Raw genomic sequence first — 24,402 nt, forward strand, 5'->3', positions numbered from 1 at the left:
ACTGACCATTCAAACTCATTGAGTGCAGTAGAGTCTGCAAGAGATAAATCCAGAGAAGAGTAGGTACCAGTTGCAGGATGCAGATAAGTGCTTGAACCATCATTGCATATACACAAAGCATTATTGGAAATAAAGTCTTCGAGTGTTTTACCCTTAGTGTTAGTATTTGTACCACCCCAGAGTGAGTGAGTTAATGTTTAACGTCACATCGGCAATGTCTCAGCCATATCGTGACGAGAGCATTTAATTCTGAAATGAGATATATGTATAGTATAAAAACCTGTCAGTGAGTGAGTGAGTTAATATTTAACGTCACATCGGCAATATCTCAGCCATATCGTGACGAGAACGTTTAATACTGAAGTGAAATATATGGATACTATAAAAACCTGTCAACGAAGGACAGTAAAACAACTAGAATATCACAATTTCAATTAAAACTAGCATGGAAAGTTAAAAATAATATCACTATTCGGACAATACAATATAAAATCAGGCTATAGATTGCCAACATCTGAAGGTAGATCACCATACTAGGGACCATGGGGACTTACAGTGCCTTTGCTACCTGCATGAACCCTAGTCAGATTTACATCATCCCCTCAGCTGTTAACAATTTAGACACATCTAGCCCAAAATTAAAAATACACATATGCTACGATTAAAACCAGAGGAAGTCTAAACGTACAGGAAATGTTTAGGGACTTACGTACCCTCTCAGGAGGACAATAATTTTACTATACTTCAACCCCCTTTGAGGGTACAGCCACCAACAATTCAAGTTACTAATCCATACTTCCAATAATTAAAATACGTCTATTTACACAACAAGTTTTCAAAATTCAACCAAAAAATCAATGTCTTTTAAAAAACCAATAATTAAATGAGATGTAACGCTGGTAAAAAGATCCTTAATTGTTTTAACTGTATAATACTTATCCCTTGTGATGGAGAATTCAACACAGTCAAGCAGGATATGCTTGACCGTGACTCTCTCATCACAAGGGATACAAAACGGAGGATACTCACCTTTCAATAGGTATGCATGTGTATATCATGTATGACCAATACGACATCGTCTTAAAATAACCTCTTCAAATCTGGACTGACAGCCCAAGTAGGTGTAACCATTATACGGTTTTATTTCATGTAATTTATTTATACCTACTTGGGTGTCCCACTTCTTCTGCATCAGATCACGGATGTAGGTTCTAATGCTCGCTTTGAAATCAGGGTATGGAATAAGAAGTGGTGTCACAGATTTGTTGAGTGGTGCCTTGGCAGCAAAATCGGCCATTGTGTTACCAGAAATGCCTACGTGGCTGGGTAACCAACAAAAGACGATGTCGTATTGGCCAGTAGCAAGATTATTATACAATTCAATAATATCAATTAAAAGTGGATGTTTATATGAAAAATGTTTAATCGCCTGAAGACAAGAAAGAGAGTCGGAATAGATTATATATTGTTTACGTTTAGGGTGTCTTTGAATATATTTAAGTGCTGTTAATATGGCGTTAGCTTCAGCTGTAAAAATAGAACTATTATCTGGTAATCTAGAAGATATTGTTCTGGATCCAATGACAGTGGCACAAGCCACAGCGCCACCATCCTTGGACCCATCTGTAAATAAGGATTTGTAATTGTTATGTTTATGTTTTGATTGATTATATTCGTGCTTATATTGTAATTCATTAGTCTCTGATTTTTTAAAAGTGGTCAGTGTTAGGTCTACTTGAGGCCTGACCAACTGCCAAGGAGGAGAAGAAAGAAGACGGGAGGGAGCTATGTTTCCCAGCTGAATCCCAGCAGCAGAAAGAAAAGGTTTAATTCTATGTCCTAGAGGAGGGACAAGAGAAGACTTTTTGTTGTATACATCCTCATAAAGGGGATTGAAAACACATTTATATGCAGGGTTAGAATGATTAGAGTATAATTTAGTAATGTATTGTAAAGCTAACTTTATACGGCGCTGCTCAAGAGAAGGTTCATCAGCCTCAACATAGAGACTGTCAATAGGTGAAGATCTGAAAGATCCAAGACAAAGTCTCAGACCTTGATGGACAGGATCAAGAAGTTTAAAATTGCTTTTGCAGGCTCCACCGTAAACGATTGAGCCATAATCAAGTTAAAAACGAACGAGTGATCGATAGAGATGGAGAAGGGTAGCTTGATCCCCTCCCCATTTTGAATTTGAAACAACTTTCAACAAGTCAAGTGCTTTCAGGCATTTAGTTTTAAGTGATTTAATATGTGGTAAAAAAGTTAAATGTGAATCAAAGATTAGACCCAAGAACTTGGCTTCCTTCACAACTTTAATGGGCGTCCCATCTAGAAACAGTTCAGGGTCTTTATGGGGTTTGTATTTACGACAAAAATGTATGCAGTTAGTTTTCGATTTGGAAAATTTAAAGCAGTTTTCCAGACACCATTTATTAATCTTGTTTAAACACAACTGTAGTTGCCGTTCAATGGTATGCATATTTTTACCACGACAAGAAATATTAAAATCATCCACAAATAACGATCCATCAATTGAATCGTTTATAACTTTTGATAAACTGTTGATCTTGATGCTAAAAAGAGTGACAGACAGAATACTGCCTTGTAATGATCAGACAGGGTAGAACCCACACGGACCTGGAATTGTCTGTTATTTAAAAAGTTGGCAATAAAGTCAGGCAAACGACCTGGCAAGCCAAAGTCATGTAAATCTCTCAAAATGCCATATTTCCAGGTGGTGTCATATGCTTTTTCAAGATCAAAAAAGATAGACACAGCCTGTTGTTTATTAATTAGTGCGTTTTTAACAAATGATTCTAAACGCACTAAGTGGTCGACAGTACTTCTGTTTTTACGGAAACCACACTGTATATCTGTTATGAGATTATTTGTTTCCAAGTACCAAACAAGTCGATTATTTATCATGCGTTCCATGGTCTTGCAAACACAGCTAGTTAGTGAAATCGGACGATAATTGGATGGATCTGTATGATCACGTCCAGGTTTAGGTATTGGTACCACTATGGCATCACGCCATGAAGGAGGAAAGTTACCCGATGTCCAAATATCATCAAAAATACTTATGAGAGTTTCCAGACAGGATTCTGGCAAATGTTTCAGGAGTTGATGTTATCAGCTCCTGTAGCAGTGTCATGAGCTTGATCAAGGGCAGTATGGAGTTCATGAATAGAAAACGTTTCATTATAATCTTCCCCGTTATCAGAATTGAAATTAATAATTTTCTTTTCGTGTTGTTTTTGATGTTGCTGAAATTTAGGTGAATAATTCGAAGAGGAAGAATGTTTAGCGAGAGTTTCGCCCAGTTTATTCGCAATATCTGACTTATCAGTATGTAATTGATCTCCATGTTTAAGATGATGGACAGTAGATTTAGTACCTTTATCTTTAATTTTCTGGATCATGTTCCATACCTTGGACAAAGGTGTCCGAGAATTTATTTTGGATACATAATTTTGCCAAGATTGGCGTTTGTTCTGTTTAAAAGTACGCCATGCTTTAGCATTTAAAATCTTAAATTTATTTAAATTGTGCACCATAGGATGGCGACGGAAATAATGTTCTGCTTTTTTCCTTGCCTTCCTAGCTTGTTTGCATTCATCGCTGAACCATGGTTTTCGAATATGTGGAACTACAGAGGACTTTGGTATACACTCATCAGCTATGGAATTCAATTCATCAGAAAAACATTTGATGGCATCAGGAACGTCAATAAAAAGCCCAGGTTGAAGTTTTTCAGCACACAGTGTTTCATATAAAGCCCAGTTAGCCTTTTTAAAATTTCGTCTTAATGATGGAGGAACATCGGATGGAGTTACAGCTTTTAATATAGTAGGAAAATGGTCACTTCCACACAGGTCATCGTGGACTGACCATTCGAATTCATTTAGTAGTTCTGAATTTGTGAGTGACAAGTCAAGAGCAGAATAGGTCCCTGCCCCAGGTGTAAATATGTGTTTAACCATCATTATAAATACATAAATCATTGTCAGAACAAAACCCCTCCAACAATTTACCTTTAGTGTTTGTATTTACACAACCCCAGAGTGGGTTGTGCCCATTTAAATCTCCCATTATAATACAGGGCTTTGGGAGCTGATCATATAGAGCTTGAAGATCGGTTTTGGCAAAATCCAAAGAAGGTGAAATATAATGAGAGCATAGCGTAAATGCTACATGTAAAGTAATTCTCACTACAACAGCCTGCATATTAGTATTAAGCGAAACAGGGCTTTGAATAACGTTTTGTTTGACTAGAATGGATAATCCGCCAGTGGCCCTATTACCCGGAGGTGTAATTCATGTAAATTCATGTAAATTAGTCCTCATTCCTCTGCCGTTCCACTGTACAATATTATTGGAATAAACTATCTTTTGGGGGGGATTTATTGGGGATCTACCCCGCACTCTTTTGGAGGGCGACAAGCTATGTGCCCTAGAATGGACGTTTTCAGAAACGTCCACATCTTCAAGAGACCCATATTTATTGTACAATTGAATTTTATTTTGTGACCCCTTAGGAGCTCTGCCACTTTGTTGTTTTGAAGCATCAGACTTAGGTTTGGGTTTAGTTTTAACAATTTGTTGTCTATCAGCTGTTGAATGAGACTCAGAGCGTGACTGTGAAGATGACTTATGATCAGAGGATCTTGATGTAGTAGGAAGTGATTCCTCAGTCTGGGATGATATAGCAGGGTATAAAACCTGTGGGGAGTCGGAACTGACCCAAGTCAAGGTAGTTTGGCATCCTGTGGATGATTTTGTTATTTTAGAGCTGGATTCAGATGATGATTTTGCTACTGTAGCATAACTTTCAAGAAGGTCAGATCTCTTCACCAGTTTCCTTGCCTCAGAAAAAGAGATATTTTGGGTGAACTTTATTTTGTTTATCGCCATTTGCTCTTTCCATATTGGACACTGTTTTGACGAAGATGAATGGTCGCCTGAGCAGTTAGTGCATTTTTTAAAGTCACTGTCACAATCTTCTGTTGTGTGTGTCTTCTCACCACAGTGAGCACACACAACAGAGAATGTGCAGGTAGATACACCGTGTCCATATTTCTGGCATTTAAAACACCTGAGCGGGTTGGGGATGTAGGTTTCAACTTGGATATTGCAGTAACCCGCCTTTACTGATTTGGGAGCATTCGGCAATGAAAAAGAAAACAGATATGTATTAGTTTGGAATGTTTCATTGTTTTTTCTGGTTGAAAAGCGCTTCACATACAGAACGCCTTGATCCTTCATTTCGCATGCTATATCAATTTCAGCAAACAACCGATCACGATCTCTGATGATACCTTAACTTTTGTTCAAGGTCTTGTGAGCAGAGACCGTGACCGGAATACCCACAAAAGATTCAATGCTCATCAGATTGGTTGCTTGCTGTTTCTTGCCACACTCAATTGGCAGTGCACCCGAACGTAAGCGTCTAATATTCTTAACATCCCCAGCAATACCTTGAATGCCCTTAGATACTGCGAAAGGGTTCAACTTCAATGGTTTCTTGTCAGTAGTCTCAATAACGAGGAAACGTTTCCAATACTCAATCGATAGAGACGATCTATGAGAAGTATCAACGGGATCAATTTCAAGTGTGACGTTTGGTTTTTTTGGGGGGGTATTTCATAAGCCATGATTGGTGTCATATGGTTCATCATCCGAGCTCCCCACCCACCATGGAATATCACAAGGACAATGCTAAAGCAAGCGGGCCTCCAGCTTGTAGCACCAAGGATACCCAGATGATATACTCCAGTAGGAGAATTATAAATAATTAAACTACCAGATTGGCCCATGAGCCATCGCCTTCTGGCATAAGACTCTAGGCAAAGTTCATAATAGAATTCACAATCAATTCACAAAGATCACAAGTAGTGCCAAAGCCGAAATTCAAAACGATTCCAAATCAAATTTGTGCAATGACACATATACAGTCCATGCACAGGGCTTGGCATGACCAGCCGATTGGTTGAATCGGGCCCATTCAACCACCCGTCTAGGTGAAGTAAGGGCCAGAGTGGTGTGTTGGGCAATGGAACACAGTTAAAAGTCAAAATGCCCTCAACCACCAGGATCCCGTCCTCCACCGACACGGGACGCAACCCACGGCAAACAGGTTGCCCAATTTAGTCGCCTCTTACGACAAGCAATGGGGTGTACCACCCCAGAAGGGATTATGGCCATTGAGATCACCCGTTATAATGCAAGGTTTCGGAAGTTGATCGTAGAGAGCTTGAAGATCAGGCAAGTTAAGAGAGTGAGAAGGCGGAATATACAGCGTACATATTGTAAATGCAATATGAAGAGTGAGTCTCACTGCAACGGCTTGAAGATTAGTTTTAAGTGTCAGCGGGCTATGAATAACATTTTCCTTAACGAGGATTGAAGATCCGCCAGTGGCCCTGTCACCTGGAGGTGAGAAAGAGTGATATGCATCGAACTGACGGAGATTAAAATTATCTGTCTGTTTCAAATGAGTTTCCTGCAGACAAAATACTGATGGTACCAGGTCTTGAACTAAAAGATGTAACTCATTAAAATTTGTCTCTAATCCTCTACAGTTCCACTGTACTACAGTTCTGGAAGACATTATCGTTTGGGTGGGTTGATTGGGGATCTACCCTGCGCTTTCTTTGAGGGCGACAAGCTATGTGCCCTGGGATGGATGTGATCCGATACATCCATTTCCTCAAGTGATAACTTGTTAAACAATTTGATTTTATTTTCTGACCTCTTTGGTCCCTGTCGAAAAGATCATGAATTCTTCATGAATTTTTCATGAAGACTTCATGAAAACTTCATGAAGAATTCATGAGCATTAAATGAGACATCTATTTCATGAAGAGTTCCTGAAGAGTTCATGAAGACCCCCTGAAATGTTCATGAAGACTTCCTGAAGAGTTCAGCCTTTTTCTGCAACACAAATCACATAATCTGACCATGCCATGCAAGTTGGCAGGTAACATATAAATTCATCACCAAGAGATGTAACATTAATTAAATATCAAGCAGCAAAGAGGACACAAACAGAAACCTTGATTTCGATGGGATTTCCTTTTCATTCAAACCTTTAGCAGAAAATTCTGATTAATTATTTAAAAGCAACACAAGAACCTGTATCCAAACGTTGTACTCTAGAATTAAAGAAGCTCACAGTTATCCATATGTACTTGTTCTATCTTTACTACAGCTTGGATGTCAATCAGCCTGTATCCAGGAAAATGAACTTATTGGAACACCATTTCCAATGGAAATTTGATTTTGTCAATTTCCATTTGCCTTTTCCAAATGGGACATTCTTTCGAAAAGAACGAATGATTTCCTGAACAGTTTGCACATTTTTTGTGAATACTGTCACAATCTTCGTTTACATGTGTATTCTCAGCACAGTGAGCACATGTAACAGAAAATGTGCAAGTATTAACACCATGTCCCTACTTTTGACACTTAAAGCAGCGCAGAGGATTTGGACTATATAACTCAACATTCAGATTGCGTAACCTGCTCTGATTGACTTTGGAGGTGTTGGAGCTGAAAATGAAAACAGATATGTGTTGGTTTGGACAGTCTTATTATTTTTCCATGTTGTGAAACGTTTGACGAAAGATACTCCTTGATCTTTCATCTCGGACATTATATCGAGCTCAGTCATGTCTGCTAGAAGACGCTCACGGTCTCGAACTATACCTTTGCTTTTATTCAGTGTTCTGTGTGCAGAAACTACTACCGGGACTCCGACAAACATATCAGTTGATAACAGGTTGGTAGCTTGTTGTTTTCTGCTACATTCAATCAGCAGTGAACCTGATGTCAAGCGGTTGATATGTTTTACCTCACCTGCAATGCCAGAGATACCTTTTGAAATTGCAAAGGGATTTAATTTCAGAGGAGTCTCGTCAAGGGTCTCAATAATCAAAAAACGTTGCCAGTGACCAATTTGTATAGAGGGTCGATGTTGATCATCATTTTCCAGTTGACGTTTGTTTTTTTTTGTTAGGGTTTGATAATCCATGATTATTGGTATATTGGTTCATCATCCGAGCTCCCCACCCACCATGGAGTATCGCAAGGACAATGCTAAAGCAAGTGGGCCTCCAGCTTACAGCACCAAGGATACTTGGATGATATATTCCAGCAGAAACATAAAAAATATTAACAGTTCCACCAGATTGGCCCATGACACACCGCCTTCTGGGCATAAGACTCTAGGCAAATTTCATGTAATCAAAATTCAAGTCAAATAATATTCTATGAACAAAGGGAGTCAAGACTAAATTGTAAACAATTCCAAATCAACTTCTGTGCACTGACATAAAATCCATGTACAAGGCTTGGCATGACCAGCCGATTGGTTGAACCGGGCCCATTCAACCACCCATCTAGGTGAAGTCAGGCCCGAAGTGGTGTGTTGAGCAATAGGAACACTGGTCCTGCTCCCATTGCCCTCAACCACAAGGATCCCCTCCTCCACCGACACAGTGCCGCAACCCACAGCAAACGGGTTGGTGGACCAGATATCCCCCGGGTCCACTACGGCGGTGTCGGCGAGCTCTTGGCGTTACCCAGCACAAACCACGAGGAGGTGGCTCGCAACGGGTGCCGATTCGATAACTGAACAGGTGATAGCAGACACTACTGGCTACCTTCACCTATGATTTTAATTGTCCTGGAGTAATTAGTAATGAAGATATAGTTCAAATAAAGATGATACCAACAGTCTTCCACTGAGTTTTATAGAAGGAAATACTGTATCCCTTCCTAAATAAACCAGTCAACATAAGTTAGACCATAATGCCTGAAAACTAGTTATTATGGGCTCAATTACATGAGAAAAAAAAAGAAGTTAAATTTGAATGTCGACAGTAAATCTTGACATGAATTGTCCGTGACAAACACAGACACCTCAATACAGGGCTTCATCACAATACGCACGCCATGTCTAAACAAGAACTGACGTACAGAAGTAATGTAAAACTCTTGAGACAAACACCTAAATCTTCAGATAATGCTGCACATATTGCAGAGAGTAATCAATTGCTGAAGTTAAAATCGGCAGAGCGGTACTATTGCGAAAGTTAGTCAGTAACTTACATTGTTTTACAATGGTCAGATGCCACCAAGTAAACTGACGAGCAAAAGAAAGTACACAGGTTGTGTTTCTTAAAAATATGATATAAATAACAAAACCTGTTGAAGAAAGGGAAAATTAATGTTGAAACACACTGCAATACACATGTTTTGTGAACAAAATGACATTGTAACAAACAGTGACGTAGTGGTGGCCAGTGCAGACGGTATGTACAATTCAGGAAAGTCAAGGTCATTCCACAAAGCGGATGACATCACCGTCGATCACCATCCGATTTCATAGGCGAATAACCCGCTTATAGCGACTCTAATGGGGTGTTGTGACTCTGGGACATCCACTTCTGGGATGTCTGGCCTGTCATACTGACACAGTGAGACAGCAAAATTATGGTTTGTCATGTGGAACCCAATGTCCTTGCAATATGGCTGTTGGAAGTACCCATTTGTGAGTGTGTGAGTTGATATCTAACGTCACATCGGCAATATCTCGACTATATCATGACGAGCACATTTAACATTTAAATGAAAAATATGCATATTGTAGAAATCTGTCAATGAAGGACAGTAAATCAACTAGAATTTCACAATTTGAATTAAAACTAGCATGGAAAGTTAAAACTAATATCGCTATTTAGACAATACAATATAAGACAGGCTATAGACCGCCAACAATTGACGGTAGATCACGACAATAGGGACCATGGAGACTTACAGTACCTTTGCTATCTGCATGGACCCTAGTTGGATTTAGACCATCCCTTCAGCTGCTGGCGACTGTAGGAGGACAATTTTACAATACTTCAACACCCTTTGAGGGTACAGCCAGTAGCAATTCAAGTTACTACTCTAAACTACCAATAATTAAAGTGCAACTATCTACAGAACATAATAATCAAAATTCACTTATGAAATCAATTTCTTTAAAAAACCAATAATTAAATGAGAACTAACGGTGGTAAAAATACCCTTAACAGATATGACATTGAAATATTTATCCCTTGTGATGCAGAATTCAACACAGTCAAGCAGAATATGATTAACTGTGACTCTCTCATCACAAGGGATACAAAACGGAGGATCCTTTTATCAGAAATGTACGAGAATATCTTGTATGGCCAATACAACATCGTCGTAAAATGAGCTCCTCAAATCTGGACTGACAGCGCAATTAGGTGTAACCAATATACGGTTTTATTTTATGTAATTTATTTGTACCTACTTGGGTGTCCCACTTTTTCTGCATCAGATCACGGTTGTAAGTTCTAATGCTAGCTTTGTAATCAAAGTATGGAATAAGAAGTGGTGTCGCTGATTTGTTGAGTGCTGCTTTGGCAGCAAGATCAGCCATTGTGTTCCCAGAAATGCCTATGTGGCTTGGTAACCAACAGAAGACGATGTGTTATTGGCCAGTAGCAAGATCATTATACAATTCAGTGATTTCAGTTAGAACTGGATGTTTGCAAGAAATATTTTTTATAGCCTGAAGGCAAGAGAGTCTGAAAAGATTATATACTGTTTATGTTTAGGGTGTCTTTGAATATATACTGAACATCATTGAAAACGCACCACCCCTAAAATTGTGGATTTCTAAGAGCAGAAGTGAGCAATCTGTGTAAAATTTACATATTTGTGTAGACCAATGTTTGATAAAGAAAAGAAGCAAAAAACAATCAAGCAAAACAGTGAAGATTTAATGCAGCTGACAATGAAATAAAGATGGGGTCAAAATGGAAAGTCAGTAGCGTGTATGACCCCCGTTAGCAGCAACACAAGCTGTGCAACGTCTCCTCATTGAACGGATAAGTCTCTGAAGTCCTGAGGCACTGCATTCCACTCTTGCTGCAAGGCATTGTCGAGTTCCCCAAGGTTGTTGATCTGCGGACGACGTGCGAGGCGTTGGCCGATGTAATCCCACAAGTGTTCGATGGGTGACAAATCTGGTGACAATGCAGGCCAATGAAGTAGAGGAATGTTGTTAGCCAGATACTGTATCGAAACACGTGCAGTGTGGGCTCGTGCATTGTCATGTTGAAATGTGTGCAGATCTTGATGCTGGTGAAAGAAGGGAACGACGTTGTTTTGAAGAATGTTGTCACGGTAGTAAACGGCATTCACTCTGACACGACAAACAATCAGAGCGGTTCTGTGGTGATAACTTATCCCTTCCCACACCATAATGCTGCCTTCACCCCACCGATCGGTTTGCACAACACAATCCTGATGATAACGTTCACCCCGTCGACGCCATACCCGTAGACGCCCGTCAGCATTTCGCAAGTGAAAACGCGACTCGTCAGAGAACACCACACCATGCCAACGTCGTAACAACCACACACGATGCTGTTCAGCCCATTGTCGGCGTTCACGGCGATGCCTGTCAGTCAGGATGGGTCCAACGTAATGGCGTCGACAAGGTAACCCTGCCGCACGGAGACGGCGTCGGACGGTGGAAGCGCTGATCAAACCACGTCGACCCTGGACAGCGTTGGCGGTTCTGGCAGCGGGCAAGGTTCGATCCCGAATATGGCGCCGTACAATGTCTCGATCTTGACGAGGGGTGGTAACACGTGCCTGACCTGGGCGTTGCCGGTCCCTGCTGGTTCCTGTTTGTTGGTATCTGTTAGCAAGCCTCAGAATGGTCGAATGATGACATCCAAATCGTCGTGCAATGTTTCTGCTTGAAGCGCCGACCTGCAACATACCCAAGGCCTGTTCTCGTTCCTCTGGTGACAATCTTGGCATGGCGAAAAAACTTTACTTACGAAAGTACTGCGAAAATGAGAACGGTTTTGTGCCGAAGGTCATTTATACCCCTGAACAGCATGCTTTCTGCATGCAATTTGTGCCCTTCGTGTGTGATGTGCATGAATTTTGTTGTTTTCATGTGATTTGTTCAATGATGTGTTCGAACGATCCGTTTTTTACTGTAGAGCGTTATTTACGATCTAGTGTGTTATTATCAAAATTTCCCCCATTAATTTTCCATTTCCAAAAGATTCTATTGCCTTATTTCAAAATTTACAGGTGGTGCGTTTTCAATGATGTTCAGTATATTTAAGTGCTGTTAAAAATAGAACTATTATCTGGTAATCTAGAAGATATTGTTCTGGATCCAGTGACAGTGGCACAAGCAACTGCGCCACCGTCCTTGGATCCATCTGTAAATAAGGATTTATAATTGCTATAATTATGTTTTGATTGTTTATATCCTTGTTTATATTGTATTGCATGAGTTTCTGATTTTTTAAATGTGGTTAATGTTAGGTCCACTTGTTTATACTTGTTTATACTGTGATTCATTCGTTTCTGATTTTTTAAAAGTATTTAATGTTAGGTCAGCTTGTGGCCTAACCAATTGTCAAGAGGGAGAAGAGAGAAGACCGAAATGAGCTATATTTTCCAGCTCAATGCTGACAGGAGAAATAAATGGTTTATTTCTGGGCCCGAGTGGCGGAACTAGAGAAGGTTTCTTGTTTCATAAATCCCCATGAATGGGATTGAACACACAGTTATAGGCAGGATTAGATTCATTAGCATATAATTTAGTAGTGTATTGTAAAGACAATTTATGCAACGTTGTGGTTCATCAGCCTCAACACAGAGATTGGCAACAGATGAGATTCTGAAGGACCCAAGACACGTCTTAGGCCTTGGTGGTGGACAGAATCAAGAAGTTTAAGGTTGCTTTACAGGCTCCATTACATACAGTGGAGCATGATCAAGTTAGATCGTACCAATGATCTGTATAAGTGAAGGACGGTAGCTTGATCCCCTCCCCACTTTGAGTTGGAAACAACTTTCAACAGATCTAGTGCCTTCAGGCATTTAGCTTTAAGGGATTTAATGTGTGGTAGGAAGGTTAAATTAGAACCGAAAAGTAAACCCAAGAACTTGGCCTCCTTTACAACTTTGATGGGAGTGCCATTTAAAGATACTTCAGGGTCCTTATGCAGCTTATTTTCTCCAAAAATGTATGCATTTAGTTTTTGATTTAGAAAATGTAATGCCGTTTTCACAGTATTTATTTATTTTGTTTAAACACAACTGTAGTTGTCTTTCAATAGTGTGCATATTTTTACCACGACTATTAAAATCATCCACAAGTAATGATCCATCAATTGAATCATTTAAAACGTTGGATAAACTGTTGATCTTAATACTATATACAGTGATACTACCTTGAGGGACACTCTGATCCTGATTGTAATGATGACAGGGTCGAACCCACTTGGACTTGAAACTGTCTGTCTTTTAGAAACTGTGGTATGAAAAGAGGCAAACAATCCGAAGTCATGTAAATCCTCTAATGCTTCTAGGTCCTATCATAAGCTTTCTCAAGATCAAAGAAAATTGATACAATGTGTTGCGTATTTACTGTTGCATTTTAACGAAGGATTCTAAACGTACCAAATGATCAATGGTACTACGATTTTTCCTGAAACCACATTGAATATTTGTGGTAAGGTTATTGGTTTCAAGATAATTGGTTATTCACCATACGTTCCATGGTTTTACAGACACAGCTAGTGAGAGATATCGGTCTGTAATTCTACGGATCTGTATGATCCCTGGCAGGTTTTGGTATTGGGACTACAATGGCATTACGCCAAGAAGGAGGACGTCCATATTTTGTCGAATATATCTAAAAGTGTGACCAGACATGGTTCAGGAAACGTTTCAGCAGCTGATAACGAATATCACCTGCTGCAGTGTCATTAGCTTGCTCAAGAGCTGTATATAACTCAGGGACATAATTTGTCAATGAAGAATTTTTGTCAAGTGTTTCACCAATTTTATTTGTAATCTGAGATTTGTCAGTAATTAAATTATCAGCCCATTTGTGACATTCCTGTTGTCCATTCTCGTGGCGCCGACGTCAGTATTGGAATTTTCTCATGAGATTTTTGTCAAATGATTGTTCAGTCTTTACGAGTCTTTATGCCCTCTGTACAAAAATTGCTTTTGCATGGAACAATAATCACAATTTTGCAAAACTTCGTGCAAAACATGTTCAAATGTTTTGGGTCTCATTTTGACAAAAGACACATGATGGTTGCATTCTATACAATCAGTGTTCTTCAATAATTTTACTGGTTAGAATGCATATTTGGGATTGCAGCAAAAATTACACTTGTGTACTTTCTTTTGCTTGTCAGTATATGTTTGATGTGCCCATAATGGCAAACCTGATCTAGGTCACTGTGATGATGTCTCTATACAAATATCTTCATGTCATTTAGAGCCATGGATTCAGTATTATACATTTCACTCAACCAGGTTGAGTTATTATGGAATGTTAGAAATCACATGCTGGTCCTTGAATTTGATATACTAAATATCAAAGACCTGCCTGTTTCCCCAAATGATGGAGATGCACAGGATATAACTGATGTTCTGTTTAGAGCAACATAAACTTTAACTGAATCACTGAGAAGAGAACTTCGGTAGCCACATAGTTTGTTTGTTTCCATGATCCTGGGATACTTCAATGTAGGCCAGAAGATCTGTTCTTTGCACACAATAATGATATCTGTGTTGTCAGCAGCATGTGTCTAATGTTATATATTTGTCTAAACCTTTGGATGAAATGTGTATACAAACATCAATAAATAAATCTGCATGAGAAGGACAAGCTATCAAATAAATACCACCATATCTCCCAAACATTTATGTTTCACACTAATCTTCTGGTAGTTCACCGTTGAGTGTCAATTTCCTTAGCCAATTAACATGATCGGTCGGTCAGGCTCACTGACTTGGTTGATACATGTCATCGGTTCCCAAGTGTGGAGATCTATGCTCAGGTTGTCGGTCACTGGATTGTCTGGTCCAGATTCGATTATTTACAGACTGCCACCATATGGTTGGAATATTGCTGAGTGCAGCGTAAAAGTAAATTCACTTACTCAATTTCCTTAGCATTTCTTTATTAAAGTAGTTTGAGGCATATAAGCTTCTGTTGTACATATGTCCACTCCAAACAAGATATGATGCCATTATAATGCATACTGTTTTGTTATTGAAGAATGTTTTTCCACAATAATGCTGTGGTTTATACATTTGTTTGGAGTGACAGCCGGCATTTAGTGTCCAGCCAACAAGACGTCTTTTCTCCATTAACACTAAACAGAAAAGAGTAACAGCTGACACTCAATGTCCCACTGTTTCAGACTCAGCCAACATCACCTCTTTCTCCATCAACTCTAAACAGAACAGAGTGACAGTCAATGAACGTGACCCCGTGACCATAACTTGTCAGGTCGGTGGCAATCCAAGGTCATCCATTGTATTGTATAATGGAAGTGTTGAGATATCAAGGGCAGACAACTCTGAGTCAGACCAGAAAGGATGGCCACATGCAGAATGTAGACAAAGGGGGAACTACTCTTGTACAGCTGACAACAACATTGGATCTGGTGAACGGAGGAGAGTAGTGGAACTGCTTATTCGCTGTAAGAATCTTACAATGTCAGTCATTCAGTCTGTCTTGTATCTTCCATTTATTTTATTGATGCAGCTCACAATGAGGATGTTGATGAACATGAAAATGAGAAGCTTCGGCAACACTCAAAGCATAACCCAATATAATGTTAGACAAATAAAAATGAAACATCAAAAACTTAATTAAAGACATACGAAAATATAGTTCTACCTCTTGATGTTGATATAGTGACATCAGTGGCAATGTATATATAAGTTGGAGTATTGTTCTTTCTATTCTGCAGATACATTGTTCAACATGCCAACTGACATTTGCTGTACATTGTTTCAAGTTAACAGCATGTACGACCACCAGAAATGTCAAACAGCTGTGCTTTCATTGCATTGTTTAATCCATCTCTGTCTGTTTGCTAAGTAATGTTGCTGTTCGTGCTGTTGATCACTGGATTGTCTGGTCCAGACTTGATCATTTACAGACCACTGGCATACAAATGGAATATTGCATAAATATGCATAAAACTAAACTCATCCAATTCACTTACTGAGCTATACTATATTACAGGTTCACCAAGATACGATGAATCCTACCCTGTACAGGACAGATATGCTTCAGCCACCAACAGTGACGTTAGTCTGTCAGTTCATATCCTGTCATATCCCAGTCCCAACATCACCTGGAGCAGCACCAACATCACCTCCCAGAGGAACCTCACCTCCTCTACCAGCTTGACCCACATCTCAGACCTGACAATGATGTCCACTCTGACCCTGACAAACGTGCAGGGGGACGACTTCGGAGAATACCAGGTGTATGTCAACAATGGAGTGGGACAGCCAGTGGAGTATTCCATCACACTTGATGCTAAAGGTTAGAGAATTATCCTGTTGTAAGTCATCATATAGTAGAGTATTCCATCACTCTTGATGCTAAAGGTTAGAGAATTATGGTGTTGTAAGTTACCAGATAGTGGAGTATTCCATCACACTTGATGCTAAAGGTTAGAGAATTATCCTGTTGTAAGTCATCAGATAGTGGAGTATTCCATCACTCTTGATCCTAAAGGTTAGAGAATTATCCTGTTGTAAGTCATCAGATAGTGGAGTATTCCATCACTCTTGATGCTAAAGGTTAGAGAATTATGGTGTTGTAAGTTACCAGATAGTGGAGTATTCCATCACACTTGATCCTAAAGGTTAGAGAATTATCCTGTTGTAAGTCATCAGATAGTGGAGTATTCCATCACTCTTGTTCCTAAAGGTTAGAGAATTATCCTGTTGTAAGTCATCATATAGTGGAGTATTCCATCACTCTTGATGCTAAAGGTTAGAGAATTATGGTGTTGTAAGTTACCAGATAGTGGAGTATTCCATCACACTTGATGCTAAAGGTTAGAGAATTATCCTGTTGTAAGTCATCAGATAGTGGAGTATTCCATCACTCTTGATCCAAACTCTAAGAGAATGATACAAGTTAACAGAAACACGCTAGACTAATGTGCGCTTAACCAATATCTTATCAATTCTTTTGCATTTAAGAGGATAGTGCAGGTTGTATGTTTTACACTACGTAGCTTAATAGAAACATCGAAATGTAGTATTTCAATATTATTTAAACTATGAGAACCACATACCTGAGGTTTATAGCATAAAATGCTACCAGTGCAGCTAACAAATACTGACAGCATTGTTTCAAGATAAAGATAAAAAGCCTTAATATTCTTTAACAAATCAAACATAGTCTTCCTTCACTGGTCACATCATTTATTTTTAGCATCATTAAACTTTTTACCATATTAAAAAGCAATTTCCAAATACACAAAGCTAGCACCAACTTTCAGAACCTTTAACGTTTCCTCCATAGCAGACAACAACTGTCTTAGGTTTCTTAGTATTATCTTCCAACACCTACGTTGAAGAATAACCTGATGAAGAGTTTAGCAAAATTTCAAGTGCGATAATGCTTTCAGAAATTATTACAAGATCATCAGCATGCACAGATGACAATCGACCCAGCTGCTTATATTCATGTGGTGGGTGGATATCCTGAAAATACACTTCAAAATCATTAGTGTATAAAGAAAAGAGAACAGGTGATAACAATTCACCTTCCAATACTCCGATCGTATTCTTAATATACTAACTATCAATGGCATAGAAGACCTAACTTTTAAACCTGATGAGCAAATGACAGTCAACAACTTGCCCCGTATCCCACCTGTGCTAATTTACACCAGTGCTTGTGTCAGTGCACGGACTCGAAGGCTCTTTGAAGTCAGTGAATACACAATACAGACGTTCTTCATTGCGTGAAGTGTTATTGATGAATGTGTGTAGTTTCAATCTACAAGTGAAAATTTTGCGTTAACTGTGTAGGTCCGACCAAACTGTGTGTCAGTTAATGCATTATTTTCAATGACCATGACAAAAGTTAAAAACAAAACAACAAACAAACAAACAACCAAAATTAAAAAGAACCCCAGAAACCCAAACACACACACACACACACACACACACACACACACACACACACACACACACACACACAAATACTGCAATGGTTTGACCTACGCTTTTTAAACACAAGCATAAACTTTATGCAATAGAGGCAAGAGTCTGGGCCATGCGTTTTTTCTTGATTCAATACAGTAACCGTTATATGTATAGCTGAGTCAGGCTCCTCATAAATCATGTCACTGTCAATGGCTGTAGATTGAAAACTATTGTCGGAAGAAGTACCTTGTAAATGTTCTTAGAAGGCATCCAGTGGAATATCTATTTTTGACCACATTAGAAATTTAGAATAAAACTGTTCAGGGATATATCTTTTACGCTGAGCAAGGTTCTTACCTTCAGCATGTAAGTGCCAGTGTTTACAGGTTCTTTCATTGTTCTTTTAACTTTAAAGTATGGTGCTGTTATATTAGTCATCAAAGTAGTGAGTAAATTAATTTGGTTGTTCCTTCACTGCTGTGATTTTACGGCTTTGCTGTAGATATTCTGTGTTTCATGGAAACATGTCACATATGTCTGTCTGATCTTCACTTTGGTGCCCACAGTTGTTGATTTCAACATTTTGTGGACATTTCAACATAGATTGGAGCATGGTCAGAAACCTGACTGAAGTTACTAACATATGGGAACATACAGAACACATCATATGGACATAATATATTATAATGACACTTAGCCCCTGTGAACCATTAAATGCTAAATCACTTTAGTATGTCTTTCATTCAGTGTCCTCAGTCCATTAGATTTCAATTATGTCTGTTTCCAAATTTGGCATGTCCTTTCCTTGAACGTTACAGAGTTGAAGCCTCACAATTCCTTCACCAGGTTTGTTCTCTTACATCATTTTGATCGATTGGCAACCAGGAACATTCAATGTTTAGCACCCAACAGGAAGACTGGTACTTATGGGTGTTGCGCTTGAGGAACCGATCAGTCCTTGCGATGGCATCAAGTGCCAACAGTATTGTACACCCAGTCAGCAGACAGTGTGACTAGACGACTCCGCATTCATGGCCTCTTTGGCAATCACCCTTTCAAGGGCATGACGTTGGCGTGCCAACACTGATGTGCCAGATTGAAATGTACCAGGACTGTGCAATGCTTGCAGCAGCAAAATTGGCAAAGATTGAACTTTGGTGAGGAAAGCAAGTCCCAGCTCTTTAAAATCTGTCCCCAATTGAGCAGCTTTGGGAATAAATAGAACATCGTATTTGGAAATGCCCAAATCACCCATAGACGAGGAATGCCTTGGCAGCAGCTCTGCTACAGGAATGAAGTCAGATCCCTAAACAAGACCTTAGAAAATCTATTCAGTTCAATGGCCTGCATCAGAGCTTGATGTGGGCACACCTTGCATTGACCAATATGTGCTGCCCAGAAAGTTGTAAAAGCTCCCAGTCGATTCTGCATTGGTGATCAAATATTGGATATTGGATAATGCACCTTAGTGTCATTCATGTGATCTTACATCCCGAGCGGTGTCATTTTTCTTCTGGTTGCCATGAAAAACTTTTGCTGAATGTTTGACTTTGCAATAGAACATTTAACGTTGCCATTTTCAGCTTAAGTTTTGTTTTAGACCAGAAGAAAATATTTGGTGGCGTTTCTTTTGGATGCTAGTTTAGCATGTAATAGGAGTTGGACACCCTAACAGGCGCACATTTCAGGATTTCAATTAGTTACATGTTGCAGACTCGTGTCCCAACAACGTGCTTGCCTAATGAGTTTATCCAATTAACCAACATGTCACAACATGATCTACCACAAACGATTAGTCCTCATTTATCTTCTCATCATTACCTTTTAACACACGAGAAGGAGCCAGTTTCTTAGCAAACGCTTAAAATCTCTGGTGAGTTTCTTTATGTTTTTTACATGATCAGTATATTCAGTCCTGACATTGCCTGAAAAGTGTACCCAAGGCAATGAAGCAACTCGGAGAATCAACGTCTCCACTTCCGGGTGATTTCATGTGACTGGACGGAACAGAGTGTTGTTGTGAAAAACCTGTTGTCATGAAATGTGCCCTATTTGTGATTTATTTTTATTATTCTTTCAGGATGTAATCTACAATAACATCAAAACTGTACACACAGTGTCTACAAAAAATGAACAGACCTAATATGTAGTAATACCTAAGCAAAAGAAATGCTCTTCCTTTACCTTTTTACCATTTGGTGGGTGGTGAAGGATGTCTGTGTAATCTACATGACCATATGTACAAAAGAGCATCATCTTTTGTTCGGATTGCACACACAAGCAATTACGGTCCAACGGCTCCAGTAGTTATATTGGCAGAATAGTCATCCAAGCACCAAAAGCACATGGCATCATGAACATTTTATTCTGTAACATGATTTAAATTGGTACGATTGTCTAGTGACAGTTTACAGCTAACCTTTGACACTTTACACTATCAGGGCTACTCAGATAAGACAGTTCTATGGATCTGTTTCATGTTTTTTCTGACATGACCTCTTCTAAACGTCAAATAGCTACTTCTAATAGACTTTTCATACTTATTGACTTTTCTTATTCAGCCACCGCGACTTTACTAAGAAAGTGAAAACCCAAATATGACATATGTTGCATTTGACCACTTTCTAAATGGCATCGTGTAATCGTAGCTTTCGGCCGTGGGAGCCGTGCCAATTTACACTTATCAGAGGGGTACACAAAGTACGCAGTCTAGACTACCAGTTGTCCGACTTTCATTTTGTGGAAGTCGCGGTGGCTGAGCAGGCTAGGCGGCTGACTTTGTGTGCTGGCAATTAGGTGCCTGACTCTGAGGGTGCGGGTTCGAATCCCGGATGGGACTCAACCGAAAAAAGTACTAGAATTTGTACTTTACTAAGAAAGTGAAAACCCAAATATGACATATGTTGCATTTGACCACTTTCTAAATGGCATCGTGTAATCGAGATTATGTATGGTTTGTTCTCATCAAGTTAGAAAATCAAAACTACATAAATATGTATTTGAATCATTACCAAAAGGAGTTTGCATGACCCAACCTGTAACATAACCTAAGCGAGGTCGGGGTCGAATTGAAAATACTGCGCGATAAATTTCTTCACTCGCTAAATTTACTTGGTTTGTAACGTTCACTCACCAGTATGTAGACACTTGTCAATATACGTCTATATACTTGGTCTCATAATCCTAATTACTTTATAATCATACTTGCATGCATTTTGAAACTTAATAAAAAGAAGCGATCTGCGAATGTATAACAGGAATGTAATATATAGACATTTCATAGTTTTCCTATGTCCAAGAGCGTCCGTCGTGGTCGTCGCTCTCGGGTGGTAGTTTAGGTTGGTGGACAAGAGACAGGGAGGACATGAGTCGGTGTTAGAGATGAAGACAGCAGCAGCCATGTTTTATTACTGTTTGGTCGAAGGATGGTCAAAATGGTAAATACAGTGGTAAACATGTGACAGAACGCACATCGGGACTGAGTGGCCAATGATCCCGATGTGGAGACCCGCTCTGTCACTTACACACATTCAGAAGTCCGACGGCGATTCTTCATCGTCGACGTAGTCGTAGGTGAAGCGACGGCCTTGGCCGACACCCCGACTAGACGCAGAATCCGTCCACTTCTGTCGATGATCTAGTCTCCATGGTTGGTCTTGCTGGTTGGTCTCGCTGGATGGTCTCGCCGGTTGGTCTCGCTGGATGGTCTCGCCGGTTGACCATATCAGCCAGGTTTTTATACACAGGGCCATTACGCCACATTGTGCAAGGTCACTGGCCCATGCACAAGTACATGCGTAAGATTAGGCGACTTAGGGAGGTGTTAATTGACATGTATTGATAGCGTTTGAGAATTAAGGGTCCTGCCCGGAGGGGGGTTTATGATAAGAGGGGATACACCGAATGTTTGCTGAATACATTACATAGACAAAGGGGATAGAATTTCGGTGCACCCTGGACTTATGTTGAAATAAATAGATCGTTTCAATAAATGAAGTTTTAATGAAACTTGTAGAAATGATTTAGTCTATGACACCTATATGAATCATTCGCACGCACGCCCTAGTGCATGTCGTCTGCATCATTACACTTTACGACGAAAACAATGATTCTGTTGAAAGTACGACAACTTGTTAAAAACAAAAATGCAAATATGAGTTATATGAGCAATGTCAGGCTAATACCTTCTTCGAGGAATGTATCCATCAATATCCACAAAAACAAGTGATATATAATTCATCTGCAGATTTCCCAAGTGATGTGTCTTTTAACAGTCTAATATACGAAAACGTGATGTATCGTTTCAGGTTTTTCACATTGCTGTATAGCTTCATTGGTTACCCAAGATAGCACATCTGGCAACTAATTGCATAATGTGCGTCATTCTTTTTAAAAAGTTATTTAGCTAGCCAATAATAAGCAATCAGCCAATGTATTGGCGGTTAATCCTGTAAAAGAAGGGTGTTGTTTTACATAGACACAGACACGACAGAGTGTATTCAGTATAGATTAGTAAATGTACATACATAAACGTGTAATGACAAATAACGTGTAGGTTTATACCACCTAACACGCATTACAACCTAGCAACACCAAGTGATTTTGACAGAATCGTCTATGAAAACAAGGGTTGTAACTCGAAAACTAGGCAACGCAGGAGACAAAACTAAATGATAGTAGATTGTGAGAACATATAGCTTTCATTTTTCTCAACAGCTTTCGCGATTTCAGGTTTGTACAAACCTGTAAACGAAATAGTTTAACCCCTGAAATGCAGATGAATACTGCACAGACCCTCATTTCTATACCCACTATTACGTCACGGAGACGCGACGCTCTGATTGGTTGAAAATTCGTTTGCGGTTGAGAATTGTGCCCTGTTGACAAAAAGGTCGATTTAAGGTAATTAAAGATCGAAACGAGCATTTTTAATGACGGGGTTTCATTTATAACGATATCAGCAAGTGATTTTGCATTTGTACCCGATTAGAGTATATGTGACCTTTAATATCTCCTTCGTAGGAGATAGTATGTTGAAGAACTTTGACGGTTGCCCTTCTTCACTTCCACAGAATAGCAACATTTCACCAGTATGTTTTTGATATTCCCATGTAAATATGGTAGTAACATGGCAAGGTAGATTACAAGATTTGCTTTCAAGTTGTGTAATGGCAAAGTTTTGTTCTTACCGTAATACAGATAAAACATATGTGAAATTTTTCCAGTAAAACTTAGTTTTAAAGAGTCCATAGCAGTCAAGTTCTGCAAGTGACCAGTTTATGCAAATTTGTTTACCCATTCATGAGTGCCCAGTATGGTTATTGACCTTCGGTGTTTCCTTGACATTTGACTTTTGATAGTTTGAATTTTATGAACAATAAATGAGGTTAAAATAAATGACATAAGTTTAAGAAAAGGAAACTTTACTTTTTAATATTTGGAAAATGGACGGTGCAGTGTCAGAGTACTCGTTGTTCCCTGCCTTGTGCTCGACATTAATAGACACGACAAGCCTGCTCGGCTTAGAGTGAGTATAATGTGCCTGAGTGCCTATGATATTGTGTCTGAGTGAGACAGCACTGTAAAACCAGCTTAAGTCAGGGTTAGTACAAGTAGCCACACATACACTCACATGCAAAATATTCTTAAGTACAACTTTTAACACCATATCAGCTACCTCATCTCACCCATTTCACAAATGAAGTTGTGTATTTGAAACAGTTTGAAAACAATATATTATTCAAGTGAATATTGGACAACCACATACAACTGAAATAAATCATAAACATTTAGGTCCATCAAGTCCACCAACAGATGTCACAGTCATTCCTCTTGGTCCATCTTCCCTTCAAGTGTCTTGGATCAAAGGCTTTAATGGCGGTGATACTCAAACATTCATCGTAGAATACAGCACAGATGATGCATCTTGGAAAGAAGCTGGAAAGTATGTAGAGAATGAACTGGAGGAATACCAGACAAATATCACAGGTCTCCAGCCACAGACTGTTTATTATGTCAGAGTGACTGCAGAGAACGTCAATGGAAGAAGTATTGCTACAAACAGTGTCCAAGGACTGACTAGAAAAGAGATGAAAACTACTGGTAAGCGTCGCTGTGGCCTTTTCCAACTCTCAGCTTTTGTGAAATGTTAATAGAATGGATCTGGAAAACTCAAAAATGAAAGGCAGATCATTTTGAAAAGTACTGGTTGAACCTGTTGCTTCAGTGTTTGCACACCAACGTGTCAGATGTAGATGTGACCTTGATTTAATACTGACTTCCTGGTGCTGTCACATTAATAACACCTAAATTTGTAATTCAATCTGCAAGTGAAATGTGAAGTGACACAGTGGAATGTAA

General features: G+C 39.3%; 1 protein-coding gene across 1 annotated transcript in view; it reads left to right on the forward strand.

Annotated features, from left to right (window-relative positions):
• Positions 1 to 24,194, forward strand: part of LOC137292699 (neural cell adhesion molecule 1-like) — a 28,939-nt gene extending 4,745 nt beyond the window's left edge. The window contains exons 3-5 of the mRNA XM_067823855.1: positions 15,282 to 15,563; positions 16,115 to 16,420; positions 23,836 to 24,194. Of these exons, the coding sequence (XP_067679956.1) occupies positions 15,282 to 15,563; positions 16,115 to 16,420; positions 23,836 to 24,194 (947 nt within the window). The remainder of the gene's footprint in view (positions 1 to 15,281; positions 15,564 to 16,114; positions 16,421 to 23,835) is intronic.
• The last annotated feature ends 208 nt before the right edge of the window (positions 24,195 to 24,402 follow it).

The sequence above is a fragment of the Haliotis asinina genome, chromosome 1 (genome assembly GCF_037392515.1).
Source record: "Haliotis asinina isolate JCU_RB_2024 chromosome 1, JCU_Hal_asi_v2, whole genome shotgun sequence".
NCBI classification, from domain to species: Eukaryota; Metazoa; Mollusca; class Gastropoda; order Lepetellida; family Haliotidae; genus Haliotis; species Haliotis asinina.